The sequence below is a fragment of the Aulonocara stuartgranti genome, assembly GCF_965226115.1.
Source record: "Aulonocara stuartgranti genome assembly, chromosome: 22".
NCBI classification, from domain to species: Eukaryota; Metazoa; Chordata; class Actinopteri; order Cichliformes; family Cichlidae; genus Aulonocara; species Aulonocara stuartgranti.
Genome location: NC_138957.1, coordinates 7,691,274 through 7,718,967, shown reverse-complemented (window position 1 = coordinate 7,718,967; position 27,694 = coordinate 7,691,274). Strand labels below are relative to the sequence as shown.

At 40.4% G+C, this 27,694-nt stretch overlaps 2 protein-coding genes across 3 annotated transcripts in view; one reads left to right on the top strand and one right to left on the bottom strand.

Annotated features, from left to right (window-relative positions):
- The window catches only part of slc66a2 (solute carrier family 66 member 2), a 37,828-nt gene extending 19,607 nt beyond the window's left edge, over positions 1 to 18,221 (bottom strand). Inside the window, exons 1-4 of one of the 2 annotated variants that reach the window (XM_082520739.1) lie at positions 17,396 to 18,221; positions 15,538 to 15,671; positions 12,491 to 12,541; positions 1,520 to 1,736 (exon numbers count right to left, since the gene is read on the bottom strand). In XM_082520739.1, coding sequence (XP_082376865.1) covers positions 1,520 to 1,736; positions 12,491 to 12,541; positions 15,538 to 15,671; positions 17,396 to 17,598 — 605 coding nt within the window. In that variant the 5' untranslated portion in view covers positions 17,599 to 18,221. The remainder of the gene's footprint in view (positions 1 to 1,519; positions 1,737 to 12,490; positions 12,542 to 15,537; positions 15,672 to 17,395) is intronic. The other variant, XM_082520740.1, reaches the window with a different exon arrangement.
- A 3,343-nt stretch (positions 18,222 to 21,564) lies between these two features.
- Positions 21,565 to 27,343, top strand: hsbp1l1 (heat shock factor binding protein 1 like 1). Its single transcript, XM_082521346.1, has 3 exons — positions 21,565 to 21,803; positions 21,902 to 21,968; positions 25,178 to 27,343. The coding sequence occupies exons 1-3, from the start codon at positions 21,759 to 21,761 to the stop codon at positions 25,270 to 25,272; spliced, it is 207 nt and encodes a 68-aa protein (XP_082377472.1). The 5' UTR covers positions 21,565 to 21,758; the 3' UTR covers positions 25,273 to 27,343.
- Positions 27,344 to 27,694: the final 351 nt, after the last annotated feature.

The window sequence follows — 27,694 nt, the reverse complement described above, 5'->3', positions numbered from 1 at the left end:
ACAACTAAAATGAATAGGAATACAGTGTGTAAGGTTCCTTGTTTCCATTCTAAGATGAGAGATTTGAACCTTTACGTCATGTCAGAACTTTTGAAATTTTAGTGGTGAGAACATTTGGGTCAAATGTTTGTTATCCAGTTAAAATCCCAGGTCCCTGCAGGACACATCTGTCAACTGAATTTGGGGGCGTGGCTTAACTTTCACAGTGTCATACTGCATTTTTGGACAAAAGATTTCTTGGGACCCTCTAGCGGGAACTGCCAATTAGGGTGCTTTCCTGAGAACTGCATACCTTCTGGGATGTTTTTTCCATTTAGATTTGCACCACCAATAACAAGCTTAAAAAGCCGCCCGGATCAATGTGTCTTTCATGATGACAGTGTTGTTGAAAATTGCAGGCTTGCATACATAAATAGACCAGTGTCAGCTGAGCAACTGATGGGTTCAGTAGTTTTTAAGATTGATTCCTTTTTTCTATTTTTGAAGTACATTTGTTTTACAAACTCTTGCTGGCTGTTTTATATGTCTAAGCAACAAGTAATTAAACAACTGGCTAATTATATCATGAACAAGCTTAATGGTTGCAGCTTATTTGTAACAAAGATCTTTAAAAAACATAAATCGTCCCAAATTTGCACTGAACAAACTACAAGACATCTGGAAAAATGTTCCTTTTATAGACGAGATCAAAGTGGAGATGTCTGACCATAATGCACTGTAGCACGTTTGTCGAAAACCAAACACAGCACATCAGCGCAAACCCTAACCCTAACCCACTGTCAAGCACGGCGGTGGAAGTGTGATGATTTGGGCTATTTTGCAGCTCCTGAGTTACTCCTCTGTCTACCAAAGTATTCTAGAGTCAAATGTGGGGTCATCTCATGCAACAGGATAATCATCTCACACACAGCAGCAGATTTACAACAGAACGTCAGAAGAAGAAAAGAATAAGGGTGTTACAGTGGCTCAAAGTCACTGCCTGGTGTAATAATTTTTTGTTACAGTATTTCGAATGGTGAGCATTCATAAAACGAGCTGCAAGTATTGTAGCGGCTAAGGGTAAGGGTAAAAATGACTTCCAAGCCCTCCAAATGCTGTTAGCTACTCTTTGGTTTCTCCACAAACAAAGCTTTTTGCTCAGGAATTTGACCAAAAAACACATGGAGATACCTCAACTTGTCATCTGAGCTCAACGCCAAAACAGCAGAGCACATATGTATTGTCTAATAACTGTCTGCTTTGTGTTTTGGTAGGGCTCAGTCACTGGGATGTATATATGAGAATACCAATCTTAATAAAATCTTCACAAGCACTTTGACTGAGCTCTAGAAGGTCATTGCTGATACAATTGGGAAAAAGATCTAAGAGTTCAGTACTGCTTTCATCTGCCTTTCTTCTAATCCAAATATTCCCACAATGCTTGCTTTGAGTCTGCTTTCAAGATCCAAGTTTTTAATCCATTGCATCCCCTCATGACTGAATACATAAAGTGGATTCTTTATGAAAATGGCAGATGTACCTCATGCCTTCTGTGGATTTGTTCTGATAGTTGCAGTAGAGCTGCGGTGTACCCAGCATTGCTTCGGTGAAGACTGCCAGGAATCCCAAAGTCTCCACGAACAAAACCGAGTCCAGGAGGAGGTAGGTGATGTACGCTGCCACCAGAGTGAAGGCCAGCACGCACTGCACATAGTCCACAAAACGACTCCATGACCAGAAGTAGTTCCAGTCAAAATCTAAAGGTGCATAACATGAGAGACACAGAAATGAGTTTAAAAATCATTCTTCTAAAAAGATTCATTTAAAAAAATGGTTCCTAATGGTCTAATCCCAACTATGGAAGGCACTTTTATTTATATACTGCTTTTCCAATCTTAAGATGCATCCGTTAAAACCAGAGACTATAAAAAGTCAGTAAATTCATGTGATTACGATTTTAAAAAATTATGCTGGCAACCAATGAGCACACACGATACCAGTGACTGATATTTGACAGGCCAATAAAAACATTCGATGGTTTCCCAGATAACTGGCTCCTGGAATGTTCACTACTGACCAACCGTCAGGCTTCACAGTGATCTGTGATAAGCAATCCTCCATGTTTTGATGCAGCTTTACTGAATACTCAAAGTCCTTCAGACTATTGGCCACATTTAACTATGCATTGATGCAGTGCTTTATTCTGTACACTTCAAGCTCATTATTTATCTCACATCAACATATAGATTAATGCAAACTCCATGCAAAAGGCCCGAGTCGGTGATTTAACCAGGAAATGCTGTTCACCGCACCACCATGCCACCAATGGTCACCACTGGAACCACTGGGTTGATCCTAATTGCTAAGTGCCTAAGCCTAACCAGGTGAGTTAAAATACCTACACCTAATCAGATGGAGTTAAATTAGCCCCTGACCAGGAAGACATGGCCTTCTTTTACTGTGGAGACACTTTCATCTGATGTAATTAAATGAAATTTAAATACATGACCCTAATCAGGTGAATTCAGTTGGATTTACTCTGTTAGGATATTTTTATTGCCAAAATTCTGAAAACAGTACCCCAGAATACGTCATTAAATCGTTGCATTCGGGGTAAATGTTCTTGTAACTTGTAATTTAATTAAAAAAAAGCTTCATCCTCAGTGGATGAGCTCTGCAAACCTTTTAGTAATCTGCACATTAAGTTGTAATATTTCTTGTGTAGAAGGTGTATTTTTCTTATAGGTAGGGCAGAATTTTAACATTCATAATTAAAATCCCAAATGCTTATTACCATTTGGAAATGATGTTCGATTCATCGTTTAATAGTCAAAGGCAATTTTGTGGTGCCAATTTCTTGTTTTCCAGCACTGGAGACAAGGGATCATCTACTAATCCTCTCTGTTTTTATTTATTTATTTATTGAAGCCTCAAGTTGATAAAATCAAACAAACTACTGCTGTTATTTTTTATTTAATTAAATAACTACAAAAATTAATATGTCACAATTCCCTTCTCATAATCAGAACACACACCATGTTACCATGCAACAAATATCTGAGCCGGTCCCCACTGGAATCAGTTCTCATTAAGATTCTTGTAAAACAGAAACATTTTACTTGTGGTCTTGATGAGTGGATGAGGGGGAGGAAGAGAGAATGTGGTGAAAAACTGTGAAAGGAGTGTGTGACGGTCAGCCGAGGTTGTGTTTCTTTTCCGTTGTAGTAATGGGATGAATGGGAATAGAGACACTGATGAATGATTTAAACCCTGTTATCAGTCCCAGTGCCTCTCATGTGCATTCTTGTGTATGTAATTATTAGGTAAAGAATCTGATCACAGCAGCACTGTCTTCCTGTAATAAGCAAACAAGCCAATACTAATCACACTGTTATGTCTCCCGGCTTCATCGCCCAAGACTCAACTTTAACTGAAGGAAACGGTGACATTAATTCAACTTTGCCTATAAAGTCTTTGATGACTAAACACATGCGATATATCGTTATTGTATTAAGGCAGTGAAACCACAACACAAGTAAAAAATTAGGAGAGTGAAAGCTTTAACCATGAAAGTCCAATCATGGCTGAACTCCCACTGCTGCATCGCAAATGCAATTTCTACAAGCAACAAATGTAATCGAGCTGATTTACTTAATCATGTCTAAATGAGGCTTTGCTTATCTAAATGGCACATCTAAGTGCTCCACGAAGGCCAACTGCATAGGCCTGTATAGGCCTCCTGAGAAAAGCCTATGAACTGCAGAAGAAAAACAGAAAACAATACCAAATGCCAACCATTGCTTAGCCAAATGCCTGAATTGGACAATCCCTTTCTTTTTTTTTTTTAAATTTCACACAGACTTGATAAAATCTGAAGTAAAAGAGTGGGAATGTTTATGACATTTGAGTTTAAGAGTGAATGGATGGTTGTTTCATTACAGAATTAATGGCAACCGATTCTGACATTTCGATGGCATTTCCACATATATTTACGAAACTGTGCCAGAAACCCAGCTCTTTAAAACTGAGCCAATTCAATTGTATCTCTTTGAAAGCAAAGCTAAACAAATACAACAAATGTAATTGAATTCTCAAAGAGCCATTTAAAGCAGGTCATAGCCTGCCAATCCAGCACACACTAAGATTTTACCATGGAAAAAAAAAATCAGTATCCAAGATGGTAACACAATATAGTATTGAACAAAAGGAAAGTGGAGCTTTCAGTGGTACGCTGGAGCATGTACTTACTCCTGTTCTGAGTTTAATTAAGAATACCCACAGACAGCTGTTATGTGTGCTCTAAAGCAGTGTTTATACTGCAGGCGTAGATATCTGGTGTGGTTGTGAAGCCCTGCTTGCAGCTGAGCCAAAGGACTATGAATCTGGGCCAGCCAGCACCAGGCTGGCACTCTGTGATAACAGCCAAATATAGTCAGAAGTGATGAAGGGCAATCAAACATCGTTCAACACCAACCTAGAGCTAAAGCCATCACACCACAAGTACAAAACTGAATATATGGTAGGAACCACATGTGACTGCCGGTAATGAAAACAATGGGTGCCAGTATGGGCTCAAATTGTGGTCATAAATATTTTGTACTTGTAAATCAGGATTTGTATGTGTAAAAAGAATTTGTGTGTGTGTGTAAAAAAGATGTGTATGCGTAAAAAAGATTTGTGTGTGGACTTTGCCAAAAAATAAGTGTCAAACTCTGCACTCAAGTTTCAAGTTACAAGTACGAATTTTGACCCTATTTTTCTTCCTTTCATCTGATTGGATAGTTAAATTTGTGATTGACATGACATTGACCAATCAGGGAACAGATGGGTTTGGCTGTCGGAGGGGTGCTTTATGGAGCTTCAGGTCCTTGAAGGGTAATACAGTTTGAAGCTGGAGGAGGATCTCTATATAAATATCCGATAGAAGCTAGGTCACCTAACTTTCAGCAGCTGTTGAAAGGATAAAGTTGTGGTATGTCAGTGGTTAGAAAAACCATTATTACTTTAGGATTAGCTTAACACAAAGTCAGGGCTGACCCGGGACCATTGCTGTGAGTCACAGTGCGCAGCATATAGGTCCTTTCACATCAGACGCAGCATGTGCTGCTAATGCTAACTGCTAACGAAAAGCCAAAGATCCAGAATTTGTTGCACTGGCTGCTGGGCTCTGTGGGTTTTTGCAGCAGTTTAACCTGTACTAGATGCACCTGCTCCTTGTCGTAAAATTCTTCATTTAGGCAATTTCCATCATGCTTTTAACTGAATGAGTTATATATATATATATATATATATATATATATATATATATTAGGGGTGCAACGATACACAAAATTCACGGTTCGGTACTTTGGTGTCACGGTTCAATATTTTTTCGATACAAAAAAATGTTCATGCCTTTTTAATTTGTCATTTATTAAAATTATAAATATATATTTTAACTCAAAAGTACAGTTTTTAAATTTAACCCTAACCCTTGTGCGTGTTTTTTATTTTGACAGCGAATGCGCACCTGCGGACCACTTATGTGCAGCCCTGGTTATTTAGCTCGTCATATTGCAGCCACAGAAATTCTTTTGTCCATGAAACCATAAAGCTGCACTTTCTTTTTGCCTTATAGTCTGATTTGTCATAACTTTTCCGTTTTGTGGTAAGCTTTTCTTTGGCTGTCTACCAAAATGCACCAGCTCTGCATATGCACTTCAAACAGACTTTAAGCAGACCTCAAAGAATTATGACAGGAATATTTACTTTTCAATGTTGTCTGTAACCAAGTATAATGTCCATGTTCAACTCAGATACATTCCTGTTGTGATAAGTTGCATTTATGGTTTGGAAATGGAACCATCAAGAGTATATGTCCCGATATACATCCTTTACCAGCAGGATGTATATCGGCATGTATTTGGAGAATCCTGACCTTTTATGAGGAAAACTGGCTTCCCTGCAAGATAATCTAAAGAACAAGGGTGGGGTTTTGTTTGATTCCAGATATATCAGGATATATCTTATTCAGGAAATTGAAAAATAAAAAGTGCTTAGTTTGCATGCTCTTCCTGTGTCAGAGTGGATTCTCTCCAGGTACTCTCGCCTCCCACAGTCCAAAGTCATACATGGGGTTAGACATATTGGTGATTCTAAATTGACCGTAGGTGCAAATGAGAAAATAATAATAATAATAAAAATAAAAACGTCAATAAATTCAGCTGCTGTAAGAAACAATTTTCCAAATACAGTATAAATAAAGTATTTTGCATTGCATCACATAACCATTAGTAATTCAAAATTAGCCACAGATGTGAACATGAGTGTGGATGCTCTCTGTTAGTCCTGTGAAAGACTGCATGATACACCAAGTTAAGAAAATGGATGTATAGATGTAATTAATAGGCAGTGGAATGCCTCTCCTATATCAGCTCTTCTGCTACTTAGTAGTAGTGCAGTGTGTAGCCTCACTGTTACCTATACAATCGAGTTAAAACCCCCCAAAAAGAAACCTGAAAGCTGCACTGTGTAAGGCTAATTAATAAAGGTAATTTCATACTGCACCCTAACCTTTTTGAGCCATAACATCATTTGTTCTCTTTCTCGATGTAAATGTGTGAGCACTAATGTATCGACAGGATTTCTTTTTCTTGACTTCTCTCCCAGTTTTCACTGATGTAATGAACCGGGGGCTGGAGAGGCTTTCATTTCATGCCTTAGCATGAAATGAAAGCTTCATTTTTTTCCATCTTGCAACCTGACTGCATGATCACCGATTCTGCAACACCTTTCAAATGAAGACTGTTAACCTTCGCAAATAAAAGGCAAACACTGTGACCGGGACATGCATCTTAACTGTTGTGCAATTTCAGCTTCCTATTTCAGTAAATGCGCTCCTTCACGTCGGTGCTGCCTCGTAATCAGCTTTCAATCATGCATGTGCAATTTCTGGAGACTTATTTGCCTTCAGCACTGAAAAGTAGCAAACATTTTTTAAAAGTAGTCTGTCGGCCCACTTCACAGCGACCACAAATGGATGTTTATTACTGTAGTGTACCTTGGCCATTCCCTACCATACACCCTCTCTTGCTGTGCCACTTGCGTGCCCGGGGGAATTCTTGCCTTCCCCTTTAATCCCCATGCTGTGTGGCAGCCGTTGTGGCATTGTGTGGGAACAGACTGAAGCTGCACACAATAGACTCCCTGCGGTGGCCGAATGTCTCAGTTTGTAGTCCCGCAGGGTTGCGGTACATGTGTAGGAAGGCACGGGTCAGAGCTGGCGATTCCAATCGCTTGTTTACCGGCTGTTTCCTGCCAGCTTCAGTTAGGCCCCAGAAAAGTCTAAGGGGGTAGTTGAAATAATGGCTGTCACTCAAAAGCACCCGTGGGACAAGCGAGAACATTATTATAAAAGACGGTTATAACAACCTGGGAAATTGAACCTGGTTCGCAGCGGGCTTCATTTTCTGAAATTTGGACAGGTAGCTTTTTCACGGTGACTAATAGGCTTTCACTGCCAAGTCACAGCAACTTCCTCCACATTCAGTCTAAAAGTTCAGCTCCTTCCTGCCTGTAGGGAATGGATAACTTCACCTACAGGATAAGGTGATATATTCTAAGCTGCCAAACCCAATGAAGCTATACAGGTGCAGACCCCCATGGGACCAAAATGAGCAATGAGCCATTCCCAGACAATAGAAAGAAATGGAAATCTTTTGTATTGCCATGTACCTCCATAACATCATTAGGCCAACATCTCTGTGATATGGGACCACTGAATCCTTGTGACATAATCACATAACATAACTGTAGTTATTAAATTCTTCACCACATCAGCACAGGGACGCTTTTCTTTTTGTGGGAAAAATGCTACAAAAAGAGACTCCTTTTTACATTTGGACTTTTACTAATTTTTTTTTTTTTTTTTACATCAAAGAAAATCTTAAATTAAAAAAAAGAATTTGGGATTGTATACCATCTGGGTGTAGCCACATGACTGAGAAGGAACATAAAGAACCCAGAACGGCTTGTGTTTCGCCGACTTCATAGAAATACTAAGATATATATTGTGTTTTGCCATGGAGTCTAAAATTGCCTAGTTAATATTACCAGTCCATTTTCTCCAACTCTATTCAGTCTGCAGCACTGTACAGGTGACAGTCATTTTGCAGCAACCCTGTCACTATTTGTGTAGGAATGTGTGGTTGTGACTGGACTCTGAATGAATTTGTGTTTATGTAGACCAGGGGTGTCCAACTCCAGGCCTCGAGGGCCGGTGTCCTGCAGGTTTTAGATGTGTCCTTGATCCAACACAGCTGATTTAAATGGCTAAATGACCTCCTCATGTCTTGTAGTTCTCCAGAGGCCTGATAATGAACTAATCACTTGAGGCCTGGAGTTGGACACCCCTGATGTAGACGTTCTAAAAGTCACCAACACTGATACCCAGCATTCCCTTTACACTGCCAGGTTTCCATTTTCCAGTGTAGTTCACAGTAGGATGTCAGGGAAGTGATCTGCTCATCGCTTTGTCATTAATGGCCAGTCGCTAGTGGACATTGTAGGCTTCTGTTGCCTTGGTACTCTTCTAATGTGTTTAGCATTCACTGATATGTCATATATCTTCTTAGCTCTCACTGGTTGGTGCTTCAGTGGCTTGTCTCAAAGCTCGACCCAGTTCATGTCATCAATGGTTATTCTGTTAGCAGTCATTTGAAGTCTCTTGGTGTTACTGACTTTCAGTGGTCTCTGGTTGCCATGTGACTGCTAGTTGCTTCATGTGTGGATGCGCCTTAAGAAGATGTGTCAGGAAGCAGAATGTTCTTCATCATCAAGTTAATCATGATGATGAGATTCCAAAAGAAAGGACAACACCATCAAAGTAAAGATGGGTTGAAGATAGATACTCAGCTTCTTCATAATAACACCCTGCATATGTAACTTTGTAGCTGATAGCCGAGTAAAAATCAGGAGTTAAAGTAAGTACAAGTACACTGACCCATCTGTTAAAACTGTTGCTAAAGCTTTCGGGTTTCCATACTAAACTAATTTCCCCTGCTCCAACCCTGGAGCTCTGTGTAGATGTGCTGACTGGAACAAATGCAAAAATGTCAGATATTTGCATTCACAGAAGTAATAAAAGGCCTAATATAAAAATCAAATGACTTAGATGACTGAATGGAGCTCAAAACAAATGAAAGTGTGGATGTGACGGAGAGAGCTGCACCCTTTAGGGAACCAACACAGTTCCTGTCATGGTGGAGTAGAGTTTCACATTTTGGTTTCCTTGTTGCCTCCTCTTATAGATCCTCTAAAAAGTTTGACTCAAAAACAAACTTTTGCACTGTCTTCCTGCTTTTTCCCCCCAAATCCTTTTACCTCCACCTGAGTGATTGCCAGCATTTCTGCTTCAGACACAGCCAAATGATCTGATCTTTTAATCTTCTTAAAGGATTGCAGCAGGCAGTCTTGCACATAAATCACACTGAGCTGCTATTACACCAGGACTTAACTTCTCTCTCAAAACTACACATGCCACAACAAAAGACTTACAGTCCAGCACTGACGCACACATATGTGAGTGAGTCTGAGGCACCTGTATATAGAAAGGTTGCAGCTTATCACATTTATTGCAGCTTCCTTTGGGCAGTCCTGGGAAGTTCTATTAAAAGTCACCTACATTTTGTCTGTCTAGGTGCAAATGTCCTGCTGTTTCATGAAGGTGCCTGGTGTGATAATGCTGCTGTGCTCTTATGAGAACAAATGAGGTATTATTGAGGCTCCGAGAACGCAAAGGGAACAAACTGGACAGTCAGACAAATGCACAGGTTGAGAAACTGTCCTGAGGACTAAACAGCACCACAGTGAGTCACTACAGAGCGACATGGTGTGAACCGAATATCTGCTCTCTCTAATGTGTTTGTTCTGTGCCGCAGTTTTGATCTAACAGTCTTTTCTCCCTGTGTATTTTCTCACTTTTTATCGACGGTGGACTACAGCATGCTTGCTCTTGATATTTTCAATAGTGAATCAATGAACAGCAGCAAGGCAGCAAAGCTGCGATCAAAGAACATGGCTTTCTGTCAGCAAGGGTCTAATGACACTTGGCAGAGCTCACTGATCGATGACCATTCAGAGCCCAGCGATGGCAGCTTCCACATGTGGTCAAAGTCACGCAGCAGCAACACACACAGGTCAGAACACACTGAATCAAAGAAGCAATGACGCTAATGAAAAACGATTCTGCGCTCTGACTTTTTCATGACAGGAAAACAGCAATTCTGTCCATGTTGTCTACTGTGCACTACAAACTAAACAGGGAAGTTTGTTCTGTATTCGGACACGCTGAACTAAAAGTGCATGCTGCCTTTTCAATTCGCACATCTATGGTTTCCTTCTGCCATCTAGTGTCCATCGCAAAAACAACAGCCCTCTCTTCATGCTGTGTCCCAATTGAACTGTGTATACCAATTGCAAGTATATACACATTTAAACATATGTATATGACTGTGTACAAATCTTGATTACTTCTCATTTATTAGTATTTTAATTAGAAGGAGCCAGAATTTCTTGTCTTTATAGAAAAGCGGACTTGAGCAATAGTTCTCCAGGCTTTCTGAAGTTTTTCTTTGAACATTGGCTGCTTATTCCACTCACTTTCTGATCATTTTCAGAGGACTGCTTTTGTTTGCTAGGCCACTTAACATTGACCTATCAATCATTCAAACACAGAAAAGGCACCTAACTAAAATGTGAACTGGTGTTGTGTCTACAGATACCCTAAAGAGAACAAATTGTATCTTTAGGCACTTTGATACCAACATGCTGTTTCCAGAGAAAATAATTTGTTCCCATTTCTTTTATTGAATCTATGAAAAATAAATTTCCATATGTGTTTGCACATTTTGATATATCATAATTTCCATTTTCCTATCGAAATATAAAGAAATGAAGGGTGGCTAAAGTTTTTTAGGCAGGACTCTATATGCCACAGTCGTTTAGACTATTACAAAAGAAGGGCAATTTCTCTCATTAAATGAAAATATCTGGTGATCTTGAAACAAATAGCAATAAGCAGAGCAAATACTGTGGATTAGCTGGAATCCTAAATTACACAGGAATGTAACAAAATTAATCTTCCTGAAGTCCAACTGGTCTCATCAGTTCCCATGCTTTTTTGGACTGTTGTTAAAAGGAGATGCTACACAGTGGTAAACTGGTAAATGGGGGTTTGTATCTCCTCCTTGGATTCAACCAGACATTTTTCACTTGTTAGACAAATATGTAAATAACCTAAACTATGAAAGCATATATTTTACTTTTTTTTTCTTAAACATTTCACATGCTTCCTATGGTTTATTTTTTAAATAAAATATATGGGTTCAGTTCGGACTGCGTGTCATTTACCTTTATATTAGATTAGCAAAACTGTGACACAAAGAGTGCAGTGGGTCGCCGAGTTGACGATCCACACCATGTCAGAAAAACAAGTATGGAGTAATTCTTTGGTCAACAGAAAAATAAAGAAGTACAAAATATACTTTAAATGTATTAGATAGCGGATACGAGTCTCACCATTTTAATTTAATCCCAAGTAATACGCTGGGATTCGTCAATTCAAATGAGAATATTTGAGTTTACTTTAAATGCAGCTTGACTTGTAAGTTCAGCAACATAAGTCCTGAGTCCTCTTTAAATGTGTCGAGTTCTGTTTGGGTTTACACTGTACTGAAAGTATTGAAGTCAGCCAGTAGGAAGACAGCATTAATTCAAAATCATTAATTAAGCATTAATTAAAAGTCATTAGTGTTTGATTTTGCAGCCTTTCAACAATGTGCTTTACATTACTGTATTAGTCCAGAATAAAAATCAACATGCCGCAGCTGAAAGGTTATTATTCATACACAAAAGTTAATTTTGCTTGTATGCTGGCCCTGAAGTGCGAAACACAAAGACAAATCAGAAAACACGACATTTCAGAAAAAGAAAACAAAATCACAACAACAAAACAAACACAACAACATTTTGTGACTGTGTTTCATGATGCAGTGATTTTCCTTTTTGTCTTTTGCACTTCGTCAAGATCAATTATTGCTTTTCAAAATACATAAACATCACAGTAACATGAGTATATTTCATTGAGTTACTTCATACTGTAACTCAATGACATGAGTACAGTAACTACTGTAAACTAGTGGCAGTATGCAGGTCTAACAGGATTAGCTTCTTTTTCTTCCTACGTTGTTGTGCACTAAGGGCGTGCAGTGAAACATGCTGTAGAGCATCACAACAGTTTCTATAATCGACAAACAGTTAATGTGCTCGATCATTCAAAAACATGCGAGAGAAAGGGGCTCATGCTTCACGTCAACTCATTGGAAACTGTTAGTCGGTGTCAGTTAGTGAGACGGGTGGGCTGTGAATGAGAGCCAGGCAGGGTTATCACCATGCACAAGACACACGGGAGTGGAGATGGGAGAGGCAGATGAACTACGACTGATGTTTCATGACAGACACAGTAAGTACATACCCAGAAAGAGCCTCTTAGGGATTCTGACCTCCTCGTCCTTAATGTCTGTGGCTACAGACAAAAAAAACAAAAAATATATAGACAAAAAAGAAAAAAATAGAGCTTGGTTTTCTTCAGCAAAGCTGGAGTTGATCTTTGTCAAATTACAGAACTCACTGATTCTGTGATTTGTTACACCAGTGATCTGTGAGGTTAGGAGTGTTCCCACCTGCTTAGCTTCCTCAGATGCATAACCTTTATAGCTAATAAACAATCAATAAAATTTTGAGTTCAGTAATGTAACTTAATTCAAGGTGTTTTAATCCACAAATCTGGTGACATCTGCAAAGTCCAAAGTTCTATTTTTCCAATCGTCTTACATTCCTTTTACTTTATTTGTTTTAGCATTTATTGCACTAAGCTTGCTCATCTTCACAGCTTCTGCTGCACAGTTTTTGTTCCATAGGAAGACATAAAATAGCCTTCGTCATGTTATTCTTTAAACGTAGCCGTTACTACCAAAGGATACATAAAAGCTCCATAAAAGCATATTTCACACACAAACCTATTAGCCAGACCTTGGAATGAGCCGACATCTGGCTTAGTGAGGACGATGTTTATCTGTAGTGTCACATGTACCTGACACGGGCTTAATATTTCAAGATGGTGTGATGCAGAGCTGTGACGCTTTCAAACTTTTCAGTTATATTTTCAATAACAAATATTTCTTTAGCTTCCCCACACAAAACAAAACACAAACAAACGCACACATACACACACATTTATAGGAACATGTGATGTTGGGAAAATTATTTTAAACATTGCTTTCACCTCTGAACCAGTTTGGATTCAGGAGACAGACACGCTCTTTGCTTTTAAGATTAAGCTAAAAATTAAAACTTTCCTTTTTTCAATATATAGTTGAGGCTGGATCAGGTGACCCTGAACCATCACTTAGTTGTGATGCAGTTGGCCTAGGCTGCTGGGAGCTTCCTGGTGTTTCTTCTTCACTCCCTTTCACTCTCTGTGTTTATACACCACTCTGCATTTAATCATTCGCATTAATCACTTCCACAATGGAAAACAGCCGCCCCCTCACCCCCCAACTGGTCGCAGCAAATGGCCGCCCCGCACTGACCCTGATTCTGCCAGAGGGTTCATCCTGTCAAAAGGAAGTTTTTCCATCCCACTGTCACCTAATGCTTGCTCCTAGGGTGTCGTCTGACCGTACTGTGTCTCAAAACTTCTAAAAAAAACCCAAAAAAGAGTTTACAGTACAGTCGATGGCCACGACCCAAGCATTGCAGACCAAAGATGAAAGAGAGCAGCGCGATATAATCTACCAGAGTATTTGTGTCTTTTCATTTAAATGAATATGCTTGGCATGATGTGTATTTATTGATCAAGTTAACGTTGACTGGTAACATTTTAATTGCGTGACTACAATTATAAAGTTCACAATGCTGAGAAAATGAACCCTGTAGTCTCCAATGTATTTGTTCCTTCAATTTTGCAGATAAACTCACTATACAGTCCTCCGGGTTACAGGAAGCAGTGAATGATTGTGGATTAAATACACACATTTGTACAAAAACTGAAAAATAAAGCCTTTAGCCCTGACTTCAGTATTTAAGCTAAGCCTAACAATCTAATCTAACTCAGCAGTTAAATTTTTTTTTTTTTTTACTTTGTTTTTCACATCTTAGGTTTACTTCACTGGAAGTTTGGAATTTCTATGACAGTTGCTGCTTGGTGTAGACACTTAAACATGAAGCTACACTGTCCTACTGAGGCAAAATGCACTAACTACACATTTGGCCAAAATACAAAAAAAACCTGGCACTAAACGGTCCCTCTGTCTCTCTCTGTGTGCTGTTCACTGAGTGAATGATCAGTGACTGACGGAGACCAGCTGTGGAAGAGAAGAGACAGACAAGAGACTTCCTGTTGTTTCAAACTTCCTCTGTGTGATCATTTTAGATGTCAGATAGCAGAATCACAGGACAGCTATTGTTTTTCTCGTGTTTTGCAATCAGACATGAGTCTGAAGCTTCAGTTAAAGTAACAAAGCTCAAAAATGTCATTACATTTAGTAAAATTAACAATCTATCCTAAAGGCTGATGGATAAAACTTGTTTTATTGCACTGCACTTCCTGACATATGCTCCAGTTATATTGACAGGCTGATGGTATTGGCCGGTATTAGCTTTTGCTAATTATCAGCATTTATAACAACTGAGAAATGAACCAAAAAAAAGTTGACAGGAGAAACATTGTGTTGATGTTGCACAGTTTGTCCACCAGAGGGCAACTGTCCTGTTAGCAACAGCATTTCAAATGCCACAACCAGCTGATCCTGTGCATTTAAACTGTACTGTTGTGCTGTTTTAGCACTGACTCATAAAGATAGAAGTACACAATACGAATTTTAAGCAAACCTGTCTATGTATATTCGCTGAAGTATCAGATTTTAGAGTCGCCAACTATTGTTATCGACTTAAAAAGAAATGTGTGAGGCTCTGATTATAAAACAGTGTCTCCATGTTTTCCTTTTACACTGGATTATATTTAATCCTGCCCACGCTAGTTTAACTGATACTCTCCCATTATCTGACATTGAGCCTCTTCATATTAGCAGCCAGGTTTAGTCAAATTTCCTCAAAGTAAGCAGGAACTTGTAGCATGCCCAGCACGGCGTATCAGACAACAAAGGGCAGCTGTTTGTGTTTGTTTACAAAGGGATAAATGTCACAAAACAGAATCAAGCGTTTCCCTGTGTGGGTTATGAATAACTTTATGACAAACATTACAAAATGTAATCACCTTAATGTCAGTAATCAGCCTGGAAAGTTTCATGGTTAGTAATATATTTTACCCCATCATCCTATATCACTTATTTGAACTAAGCGCAATATAAAACCAGCTTCAGAAAGCTTATTTTATATAGTTTTAGAAAGAAAAACCTGCACAGGAGATCACAGGCAACAATCACCAGCCTCTCACACACTCACACACACTAATCTGAGCCTTATCTGCACGGTAAAGTGGCACCGCCTGGGTGTTCTGACCTAAGAAGGAGCGCCTCTTCGTGCTGAGTTCAGTGGCCATGCGGACGTTGGTGCACAGGTTCAGCATGATGAGCATTGTGCAGATCATGATGATGCTCTGCCACAGCAGCAGCGTCTCAAAGTAGCGTCCAAATCTAAAGAAGAAGAAAACAATATGTGGATTTTAAGATTTCATATTTACCCTATGGTTCTCTCACCCATTTGCTGGTCACCAGACCTTCAAGGGGACCTATTACACTCATTCCTAAGTGCATATTACACCATATTCATTCAAATCATTGAATTCTAATCACATCTAAGGCCACAGGTGTATAAAATCAAGAGGCTAGATATGCCGAAGGAACGGGTCGTTCTTAGGAGCTCAGTGAACTCCAGTGTAGTACACTGATAGGATACCGCCTGTGTAACATGTCCAGCTGTAAAATTTTCCTGAGCTTTTAGTGGTTTTATAACAAAAAGGAAGCGAATGACAGCAACTCAGCCATGAAGTGGCAGGCAATGTAAAATCACAGAGCGGGGTCAGCAGATGCTGAGGGGCATAGTGTGTAGAGTCGTTACAGACCTCCAAAACTCATGTGGTCTTTGGATCAGCTCAAGAACATTTCATGGAGAGCTCCACAGAATGGGTTTCCATGGCCCAGCAGCTGCATCCAAGCCTTACATCAACAAGCACAATGCAAAGCCTTGGATGCAGTGGTGTAAAGGACACCACTGGATCCTAGAGCAGTAAGGTCTCTGGAGTGACAAATCACATTTGTCTTTCTGACAACCTGGTGGACGAGTCTGGGTTTGGCGGTTGCCAGCAGACCGATACTTGTCTGACTCCAGTGTACCAAATGTAAAGTTCAGTGGAGGAGGGATTATAGTGTGGGGTTGTTTTCCAGGAGTTGGGCTTGGGCCCTTAGCTCCAGCAAAAGGAACTCTTACTGCTTCAGCATACCAAGGATAAGCGGTGTGGAAAAGGTGTGGAAGAACTTGGCTGACCTCAACCTGACAGAATACCTCTGGGATGACTTAGGGCCAGGTTTTATTGTCCAACATCAGCATCTGCACTCAAAAATGTGGTTCTGGAAGGATGATCATAAACTTCTATAGACACACTCCTAAACCATGTGGAAAGCCTTCCTAGAAGAGTTGCTATTGGTGCAAAGAGTGGGCAAAATCATATTAAACTCTATGGATTAAGAATGGGGCGTCACTTACGTTTATATGCGTGTGAAGGCAGACGAGCAAATACTTTTGGCAATACAGTGTATTAATGCTTGGACTCTAATAGAGTAGCTTTGCATGATTAAAGCTACTTTTAGCTGCTCACTTATTCACACAGGGTTGCCACAGCGCTGCATACTTAACCTGTTGGATTTTTAAACCAGGTGCTCTTCCTGACACAACCGCCAAGGGATCTGTATCTCATCCTGGGACTGAACCAGGAAACTTTTGCTTGTTAGGCAAACATGCAAACTACTGCACTACAGAGCCACAATGCACGGCTCTTATCGTAAACTGTGTATTTTTGTGCCTCGGGTTATCCACATTATATGTACAAGTCTCTACATCATTATTTCTGTGGCCTCATTTAATATCCACCATTATAACCACTGTATAAAAAAATAAAAGGAAAAGCGAGTCTTGTCTGCTATAAGTTGAATACTGTTCAGAGGTAAACTACAGTTTGGTGTTTAACAGTAACCAGCAGACTGTTTGCAGTGCATTCAACCCAGCAGGCCGCTTTTCCTCTATGAGTCGGTTAACATGCAGTGTAAGAGGATCTCTTTTTTTTAAAAGCTGAATATAAGAGAATATCCGAAGCCCCCCATAACAACCTCACAAGCTCTCAAAGGATGTGAGAGTTTGTTACCTGAAGAGTATCCTCAGGATGTTTGCCACCAGCAGCACCAGGCATACGTAGGTGGAGAAGCCCTCTGCATTCTGGGTCAGGCGGATGTCTCTGTACTGGGGGATGTAGGGCACCACCCCACCGAACACCATGGCACCGGCAGCGACCCACGCCACCAGGTTGTTAAACACGGTGAGGATCTGGTCAAACAACTCATCTTCCATGCTGTTCGTCGGCGGAATAAGCGAAGAGACGTCAGCTGGCTGTCAGTGGCTCTAGAGACTATTTTTGGCTGTTGATCCTCCTCCGGTTCCTCGATGTGGCTTTGAGATCGGGAGAGAAGCATCCGTGTTTTCCACGCATGACTGAGAAACAGCAGCTAATGCCACGCCATCATAAACAGAGCAATGAAGCACAAACGACGTATCCGGGGCTGACGTTACAATAGCGGAAACAATGAGCAGTAAACAATGAGCTTCCGTACAAAAGCAGCGGTTGTGCAGTCACTGCAGTACGGTCATTTACTCTGCGTTTCCCATTTCCTTGACTCAACACTGCTGATGCTTGTGAGCGTTTTAGCACGGGCTGAACTTAAGTCGTTATAGGAAACACACGACTCTCCTGAAAATGTATAAAAAGCCCCTGAAATGAAACAGCATTTTTTGTTTGCGGTGTCCCTACATCACCATTGTTTCTTCTTCGCTGTCCTGCCCGTCTGTAATGTTTCCCAACACTTCCTGGAACGTCTCACGTCACGCGCTCAATCAAAGATTATCCAACTTGATCAAGAGAGTTCACACACAGGCAAACTGTATGTGGCTAGCTATCTAGCAGGTTAGCTAAAAAAATAATAGAAAGAATAAAAAAAAGAAAATAAATAAATAAATAAAAGAAAGAATTTTAACATATAGTTTGTGTCAGCTGTTTGGCAGAACGTGAATGTTATGGTAATTTTGGGCTCTGACTCTGTAGCTACGTAGAAATAAGCTTCAAAAGTAAGTAAGTAAGTAAAGTTTATTTATATAGCACCTTTCACAGACATATGTCACAAAGTGCTTTACAAGGTAAAAACATAATACAGTTATAAAATACATCATAAATACCCTGGTCTAATTAAAAGCTTTTTGAAATAAAAATGTCTTTAGCTGCTTTTTGAAGGTCTCCACTGAGTCCAAACCCTGTAGAAATAGGGGAAGTGCATTCCAGAGTCTGGGTGCAACAGCTTGCAAAGATCGGTCCCCTCGGGTTTTAAAACGAGTGTGGGGGACCACTAAAAGGTTTTGGTTTGATGACCTCAGGTTACATAAGCCTCTGAAATTGAGGATTAAAAAAATTAGGCCCTCACTTCAACCTGGACTGCTCATAAAAAAACAGGTTAGCACCAGGAAAACCAACCAGTTTCAGTCTATTCTGCCACGAACACGACAGAATTATGCCAGAAACTTTTTGATGGCTACCAAAAACATCTGATTGAGGTGCAACATGAGGAACATGAGGTCAGGAGGAGACTGAGAGCCAGTGGTCAAACTCTGTGCAGACCAACTGCCAGGCATCCTCACCAGCCTGCTCAGCCTCTCCCTGACTCATGCCACTGTCCCCACTTGTCTGAAGGCCTCCACCATCATTCCCATCCCCAAAAAGACTGGAATAGAAAGCCTCAATGACCACAGACCTATACCTCTCACGTCTGTAGTCATGAAGTGTCTCAGCACATCAGAGACTACCTACTTCCCTCTCTTGACCCCCACAAGTTTGCTTACAGAGCAAATCGGTCCATGGAGGATGCCATCACCATCACCCTTCACAGAGCAGCGGGAAATCTGGAGAATGGGTAGAGCTACGTGAGGATGCTTTACGTGGATTACAGCTCAGCGTTCAACACCATAATACCAGACATCCTTACTACCAAACTAGACCACCTTCAGAACCCCCTGCTACTTGCTCCTGGATCAAAGACCTCCTCAAAAACCAGCCTCGGTCAGTCAGACGGATCTCTGATCAATCTCTGATGGAGATGAGACAGTGTAGAGGTAGAGATATTTCTCACTGGTGCTCAGAAAACAACCTGAAACTAAGCATCTTTAAAGCAACAGAACTTATTGTGAACTTCAGGAGGCACAGACAGGTTCTCTCCACTCTCATTATAAATGGTGAGTGTGTTTATTCTGTCTCTATCTTCAGGTTTCTGGGCACCTACATCTCTGGCGATCTCACCTGGGCAAAGGAAGAATAACCTGTACCAGAAGCTGCTGTTGGCCTTCTATCGCTCCTCGGTGCACTGCGTGCTCTCCTACTGCCTGGGTGTTTGGTACGCAGGGGGCACAAATGATAACATTACGTTATCATTAACGTTACAAAGCACTAACACATTCACATTCAGAAGAGATCCAGGGTCAGCGCTGGGCAGTCTGCCTCAGCTTTTTAGGGGGTGAACTAGGGGAAAGAGATGAAAGAAAAGGGGAGCAGAACAAAGAACAAAGATGCTCAATGAGCTTCACAGACACAAGCTGCAGTGGACAGTTTTAATTATTTCTATCACTTGCTAACAGCAGTAAGAAACATTTTCGCTTTCACAAATCTCTAACACAGTTCTCAGTGTGCATCATACAGCTACAACTACAGCCCCCCACCCACAGTCTTTGCCCCGAGAACACTAAGCAGGTTAATCCGGCCCTGCTGCAGACAATGAATATTTTAGTCAATTGCAACTGAAGAGGCCTAAAACAAAGTGACACATCTGGTTCTGCCTGTTTTCTGCACTGACTGTAGAGCAACATCTTCTTCAATATTTCATGTAACCTGGTTTATGTTAGCTGACTTCTTCCTTTGTACAGTCCATCCCTTAATCACTGCAGTCCATTTTAACAAGCCTTTGTAATGATGTTATACAGTATAAATGTATTATATTCAGCAGGAGTGAAAGAGACACTGCCCGAAATAAAGAAAGATTTATAAAGGCTTAATGAAAGTTATGTAACCCTCATGGCAGACAGCTGTTTTCTCTCATCTCTCACAGTGAGCAGGATAATGTATTACATAAAAACCAAAGCCTCGTTCTGGGGGCGCAGCAACAAAACCCACAGCGACCTGACTGCCAGGATAAACCAGTTTACAAAGAGTTAAAAAAATGTTTGTCCCATGTGCTGCGCGCATACAAATCTCCGCCACTGTCACAGTTAAGGATGAGAAAGGCAGCTGTTACAACAACGGAAATGTAACAATATTCGCCTTCAAAATAAAAGGCGGAAATTGGGGAAAAAAAGTGGGTTTTCGTTTTTTGTTTTTTTGCTTTGCGCCTTTACCTGGATGAAATGCCTTGTGGACATTTATACTGTAGACATCCTGCCACAGCACAAGACTGAATTCAACAGAGTTTCTAGCTCACACGTGTGGCGTGGTGTGTTTTCTAATCTGTTTACTTGTGTGAAGAGTTTTACTTTTACAGATTTGCTGCTTAAATTCAAACTCACAGTTTGTCTTCATGGTCATTGTATCAATATTACCCCCCTGAATGCGATCTGCCTCATTATTAACAATTAAATTAAGTGGACTTTATTAGCATAAATTCCAATCTATCCATTTTTCCCACTTATTAAATTCAGGGTTGGGTTGGGTATATCCCAGCTGGCTTAGGGTGAGATAGGGTGTGAGAGGTAGGGTACACCGTGGGCAGATCACCAGCCTGTCTCAGGGCTAACAGAGAGAAACAACCTCAACCTCTCGCCCCTCTTAATCTTTCAGTCGTCTTAAACCCACGCTGGCTCTTCTGGACAACTTTAAGGATGAATCCACCCATTCTTAGAAATCTCTGGTGTTAGACGTGTTCCTATTCTATGTCTATTTTATCCAGAATGGTCACCAGTTAACACTGATGAGTGAATTATATCCAAATCAAAAAGACTAAATGATCCTACCCTCATGTCAAAGCTGTTGGCATTTACACCTTGGTAATATCACAGATTGGCACAAAGATTTAAGAGTCAAACCTTGCAATTATGAGCCAATTATGCAACTTACATATACCGTGTACATTTAGGCCATAGCTATTCACCCTTGTGCCAAATTTAAAAAATAAAAAATCTTCTAGAAAAAAAAAATCATATTGAAATAAAATTGTCTGTAGCTGAAAAAAAATGTGGTGACTTGAAGGTTGATCCCCTGCGACGCTTTTATTTTGAAGGGACGAGCGCCACAAGCGGAAGTTTGTGTCAACTCGGCATACCGCAAAGTTAAGGGAGTCACCGCCAGCGTCACAGAAAGGAAACTCATTTGGGATTTTTTAACCTGGGTGTCACAGGCCGGTGCGGCAAAACAGTCCCAGGCAGGCGTGTGTGTGTTGTTTGAGTGCAGCTGAGCGGGTTGTGTGTGTGTGTCTGGAGACACCATGTCTAAAACAGAGTGCAAAGCAGCTGAAGACATGACCGAGGCGGTGAGTTTGTTTCATGTGACCTACGTGTCCTGTAAAAAGCACAACCCGGGCAGGCAAACATCTGTGTAAGAACGAGTTTCCTTCTCTCGTCCGTTTAGATGGAGGCAACCATGCAGCGACTTGAGCAAAGATTCCAGAGCATCTCTGAACAGCTGGAGTCCAAACATATCCTTTTTTCCAGCCGTGTTTTCTTCCATTTCAGGCGCGTTTTATCCACGCAGTCAGTCAGCTCAAAGTTCTGCTTGCTAAGACACACCTGAGAGCAATGAGCTCACTAATGAGACTTTCACTTTGACTCCTGTCAATGAACACGTGGCCACTAGAGGGCGACCGACCGCTACCGAGACTCTTGAACTGTTCAACTGTTGTACAAGTTTAGCGCCACTGCTACTGAAGGTAAAATAAGTCTTCTTTAAAAATCACGTCGTTTTTGGTTTTCATACAACAATCACTTAAAAGTGCAGTATGAAGAAAATCAAATGAGACAAACCTCTGTCAAATGTGACATTCTGCCTGTGACTTCTGCTACTGTATATGTTTAAATAATAATTATCTATTTAAGGCACATTGGCACCCAGTAATGAGATTTCTTCCTGTAAAAGAGTCAACAGTGAAATGTGTGTTAAAAGATGGGAATATACTCAGAAATTAAGCTTTGTCTACTAGAAAATGTGTCAGTGACGAGGGGTGATTTTGATATGTGGTTGGAGAAATCATTATTTGATCCTTTGTAAGTTTGCTCACTCACGAAGAAATGAGTGGTTATAAATGTGGTGCACACCTCAGTCAGTCAGTTACAGATACTCCTGGTCTCAGCTATTTCAGTGTATAACGCACACAAAATCAGTGTCCTCCATTCTAACCTCTCCGCCACCATTGGCAAGACCAGAGCTGTCCTGTCAAAGGACATCGATGACAAGTTTGTAGACCTGCCCAAGACCAACAGCAAGAAGTTTGGTGAGGAGGTGACAGCTGTTCACCCTGGGTCTGGAGCTGCATGTAAGATCTTGCATCATTGGATGAGGATTATCCTGAGGAGGGTATGGACCAGCATGTACACATGTACAGGCCTGTCTTAAGTTTACCACTGAACATCTAACCTGTGGTCAGATTAAACCAAAGTCGAGCTCTTTGTGTTTGGAGGAACAGAAATGCTGCATATGACCTGAAGAACACCATCCCCACAGTCAAGCACAGAGGTGGAGACATTATGCTTTGGGGGTGTTTTTCTGTTGAGGGCACAGGACGACTTTGAGATAGAGGGGCCAAAGGACAGAGCCATGTTCCACATATAAACCCCTTCTCTCAGCAAAAACACCGAAGAAGGGTCTTACAGCATGGCAGTGACCCAAAACTAAACACTCAAGCTGTTGCTGATGTAGTCAGAAAATACACACAGAAATAAAGATGCAGCTTCAAATTGCAGTAAATCATTTATTGAAAAGCAATTTCAATAAAATCGAAGCTCAGACAAAAATAAACAAAAGCGCCCTGAGAAGTTTGGATGTAAGTGCCCTGCTGCAATATGCGGGTCACTTGTGCTCTGAACACTCTGTATGCTGTGAGATGCATTAATTCTAAATGGGTAAAATCGCCAACAAGGGCTTCTCCACCGAGCACTGAGTCATATTATGTTTGAATTCAGTGACATGCAAATCATTTCTAACGTTTATTTAATGTGTTTTCCTGGATTTTTGATTGATATTATTTCATAAAAATAAAAGATTGTTCACTTACAACTAAATGAACAAACTTACAAATTTACAGCAGGGGATCAAATAGTTATTAAAAGCTAACAGAGCTGCAGCTATTGATTATTTTAGTAACGGAGTAATCTGTCAATTGTTCCATCGATTAATTGACTAATTGGATAGGATGATCTGATATCCTCGTGTTGGTGTTGTTCCCACATCATCAAAATAAATGTTGTTCCAGGTTCAACATTGCAAGTGAGCAATCACATTGTTGTGACGTCATACTTTTGCAAACCAAGCGATTCATTCATTTATGAAATTCCAATGTTGCAAGAACGATATGTATAATGCTTACCGTTTATTAAAGAACAGTATCCTGAAATGCAACGAATTCAAATTGCTGGATTGGCGGACAGCGGTGGTTTCTCGCACGTTAAGAAGACGTTTTTTTCCAAAGTCACAAAAGTATGACGTCACAACAATGTGATTGCTCACTTGCAATGTTGAACCTGGAACAACATTTATTATTCTGATGATGTGGGAACAACACAGACACAAGGATATCAGATCGTGCAATTGGATAAGAAATACTGTTGAATATTTATAATCGCTAATTAATAAGACAAAAGAGAAAACATGGGTCTGTCACAATAAAATGCTCAGTGGTTTCTATTTTAGAAATTGCAGTGTTTTAAAGTTTAACTGCATACAACATCTGTCAAAAACCCCAAACAAGCCCTTTAATTGTATTTATGTGCCATGTTGAAATGTAATTTTAAAAGAAAATATTTTCTTAAATCCTATAAATATATATTAATCTCAAGTATTTAAACAACAGCATAAAAATGTACCTTTACTTCTTGGAAGACTTTCTGATGTTAACAGGAGCCAATGATGGTGTAGACATTATGTAATATTATTTATAATTCAGTGTCCAACCGAACAACCCTCAGGTCAGTGGCTCTCAGTTTAATGGCTCTTGTATGTTTTATTAGCTATGAAAAAAGCTTTTATTTTTATATTTTTAAATATTAACATGGTTTTAATTAACACAATATTTTATATTATTTCATTTTCAATCAGAAAAATGTTACAAAAGCCTTGAAATAAATATGGTCTAGTACACCCCATGCCCCCCTTTAGACTCACCCCTGTTTGCTTCAGCGAGCTGTATAATGAATGAATAAAGTGAAGAGTCCATTTGCAGGTTTTAACACAACTTCTGGAGCCTTACTGCAGATTTTTCTGAGTGTCAAACAATCAGCGAGGATGGGGCAGCTACAAAGTTTGCTCTTATTCATGTTGGAGTTTGCTGGTCAGGTGCTTTGATGACTGACGCTTGCTTTTTCCCTGTAAAGGTTTTAATGGCGATCACAGGAACAGCGCTGCTGTTTTAGGCACTAGAAGCAAGTTTTCTTTCACTCTACCTGAGCTCACAGTGTCAGTAACAGCGCTGCCTCTTTGCAGTGTGTAAACAGACTCTGTGCCAGCGTCATCATCACTGCTGCTGTTGCGTTATCAGTGTTTTTGTTCATAACTGGCAGTTTTGACAAATGTGTCCTCTGACCTCCGCTCCTGGTCTCAGAGGTGGTGTTATTCAAACGTCTGGGAAAAAATGAACATATTGTAGATGTAGTTAGCTTCATGAATGCAGACTTGTTTGTTTCTTAATGCTCACACTTGATCAGATGGGAACCCGCATCAACGACCTTGAGAGAAACGTCACTGAGCTCATGACGCAGGCTGGTATGGAGGCGCAGGCATCTTCAAAGTGACGCCAGGCTGACACCTCATCTGTCCAATGAGCTGTTTCCTGTTGTGACCTCACACTTCATCGGTCTTGAAGCGGGACTTCAGATGGTGAAGTCCCACCTGAAGTAGTGAATCTCATGTTAACATATCCTTATTTTTCCAGCTGCTATGATGTGCTGTTCAGATCATATCCAATCAGGGTTACCTCGGAGATTTATTGGAAGCAATGTCCTCCAATCAGACGGTTTTATTTTCCACTTTTCCAACTCATAAAATACAGCCTCTTACCACTTCATTAGGTACACCTGTACAATCTGGGCAATCAGTTCCAACAGTTCTGCCTCGTACTCCAGCATGACAAAGCTGACCTCTCTCATTGTGACTGGAAGCGTTCACAGAAGTCTTACTTCAGCTGTGTGCTTCTCCTCAGGACCGTCTGTGTTGGCTTTAAACATGTAATTAATGAAATACCTCTCTGAACCTCAGCCAGTTACAAGCAAGCCTGTCTTATTCAAGGCTGGGTTGATGGCTAAGCTGTTATGCAGAAATGCATCTACAGTGAAGTCTAATAAAGCAACAGCATGGTGCATTTATAAAGGCTTTATTAACGTCTTAAAACACCATTGTTTGCTTGTTTCGGTGGTTGTCTTTACTTTAACTGGCACATCACTACCCTTAATCTCTAACAACCTTCACCTCAGTAACGTCTGTGGATGTGAATTCTGGATCCTTGAGTTGTACTGATGTGGAGACCAGGAGTTCTCAAAGTTTTGATGTCTTAATGCTAATTGCAGGTTCTCCATATGACAAATGCACAAATTACACAGTTGTAGTGTTTGTAATGTGTAGGTGCACAATGTTTATGTTGGAATTTTTAATTTTTGTGCTGGTTCACTGGTTTCTAGAGATTTTGATTCTATTTGTAGCATCAGTTTGGGGTTACATGCACTCACACATGTGGCTGAACACCCAAATAGGAAAAAAAACCCCAAATCAGTTAATAGTGAGATTTCTAAGTTTCTCGTCTGTAAATGTTTTACTTTGGTACTGAGTACTTTATGAGAAAGTACTCAGTGAGCAATAAACCAGCTGCTCTTCAACAAGTGTCTCATCGTGTGGATGAAGAGGGCCACCTTCATGGACAGCACTGCTGACAGCAGTCTGCGTTCTGCTCTACAGTCTCTGACACTTAGCGGCACATGAACCAGCTGTTTACCTGCTGCGGTTCTGGTAGCTCTGAATGTTGCAGCAGATCTGCAGTCCAGCATGGTTGCAGTATGTCCACCTGACTGAAAAGATCCTCTCTCACAAAGCAGCTGAACATCGAGGCAGAGGAACATGGTGCTCGGCACTGAACTGCAACAGTGATGCACCTGGGCAGGTTCCCACCTATTAGTACGATGGCTGTTATATATCTGTGGCACTTATCAGAATTGGGCAGGTTTGGTCTGCTCTGATGGCTGTGTGTTGAACATTCTGACTGCTTTATCACAGTGTGACACAAATATCAGTGAATAGTCAGCAGTGCATTCAGTTCTGCTTGTCCACAACACACGTGCTCTTGCACAACAAGTGGTTGAGCTGGTTAAAAAGCTCAACCTGAGATAAAAACATCACAGCTAGAAAATATTTTTGTTTTATTGGTGGACTATAGTCCAGCTCCTGGCGAGTTACAAGGTGAAGATACTTTAGTTATTGTTAAACTAACAATATTTACTCTATGCTTAAAATGACCAGGGAAACATTACTGCAGTGCTTACAGGCTGTTCAGTACATTCACACGTCAAATCAAGACGCGTGTCATCAGTGACAGTAGCTCATTGGGGAAAATAAGGAAAATGTTTTTCATTTATTTACTGCAAGTATTTATTTCCATTTTTTGTTGAAATATTGTGATTATAACATTGAGTCTAAATCCTGAAAGGCACTTGTTAACTTTGTATCTATGCATAAAATAAAAATGTAATTATCAGTTTAAATGTAACATTTCTGGGAGATGATGCTGTTTAATATCTATGCAGTTTTTTGTGACCTTTAATATCATTTAATGTGCAACATCAGCGTGTCCACCCTCATTAAATTTTTCTACATGTTCTCTTTGTCAGTGTAACTTTGTTTCACGTACAGCATCCAGTGTATTGAGGAAATTAGGAAAATAAAATGAATTAAACCTGTAGTAGTGAACAAGGGCCGGACTGCTCTGTGAGGAGGAGGGGCTTTAACTGAATGTGTAGCGCTAACACTTTCTACATTGCTTTGCAATATGTGGACTATAAAGGCAACAAGTTAGCAAGAAATGCAGGTAAAAATGTGAACTGTGGTGTGTTGTATTTGGAGAGTAGCTGTTTCTAAATATTAGCAAAGAAGACTCCAGATATTGGGTCTTTAAGAACTTTGACTGGTCCCTGGCTCCCACCAGGGACGGACCAGTGGATTTAAGGTCAA

Excerpts from the sequence above, each read along its gene's own strand:
- hsbp1l1 (XM_082521346.1), top strand. The coding sequence starts at position 21,759 with ATGTCTAAAACAGAGTGCAAAGCAGCTGAAGACATGACCGAGGCG. Across the intron at positions 21,804-21,901 it reads CTGAAGACATGACCGAGGCG|ATGGAGGCAACCATGCAGCG; the intron begins GTGAGTTTGTTT and ends TCGTCCGTTTAG. Across the intron at positions 21,969-25,177 it reads TGAACAGCTGGAGTCCAAAC|TTGATCAGATGGGAACCCGC; the intron begins ATATCCTTTTTT and ends TAATGCTCACAC.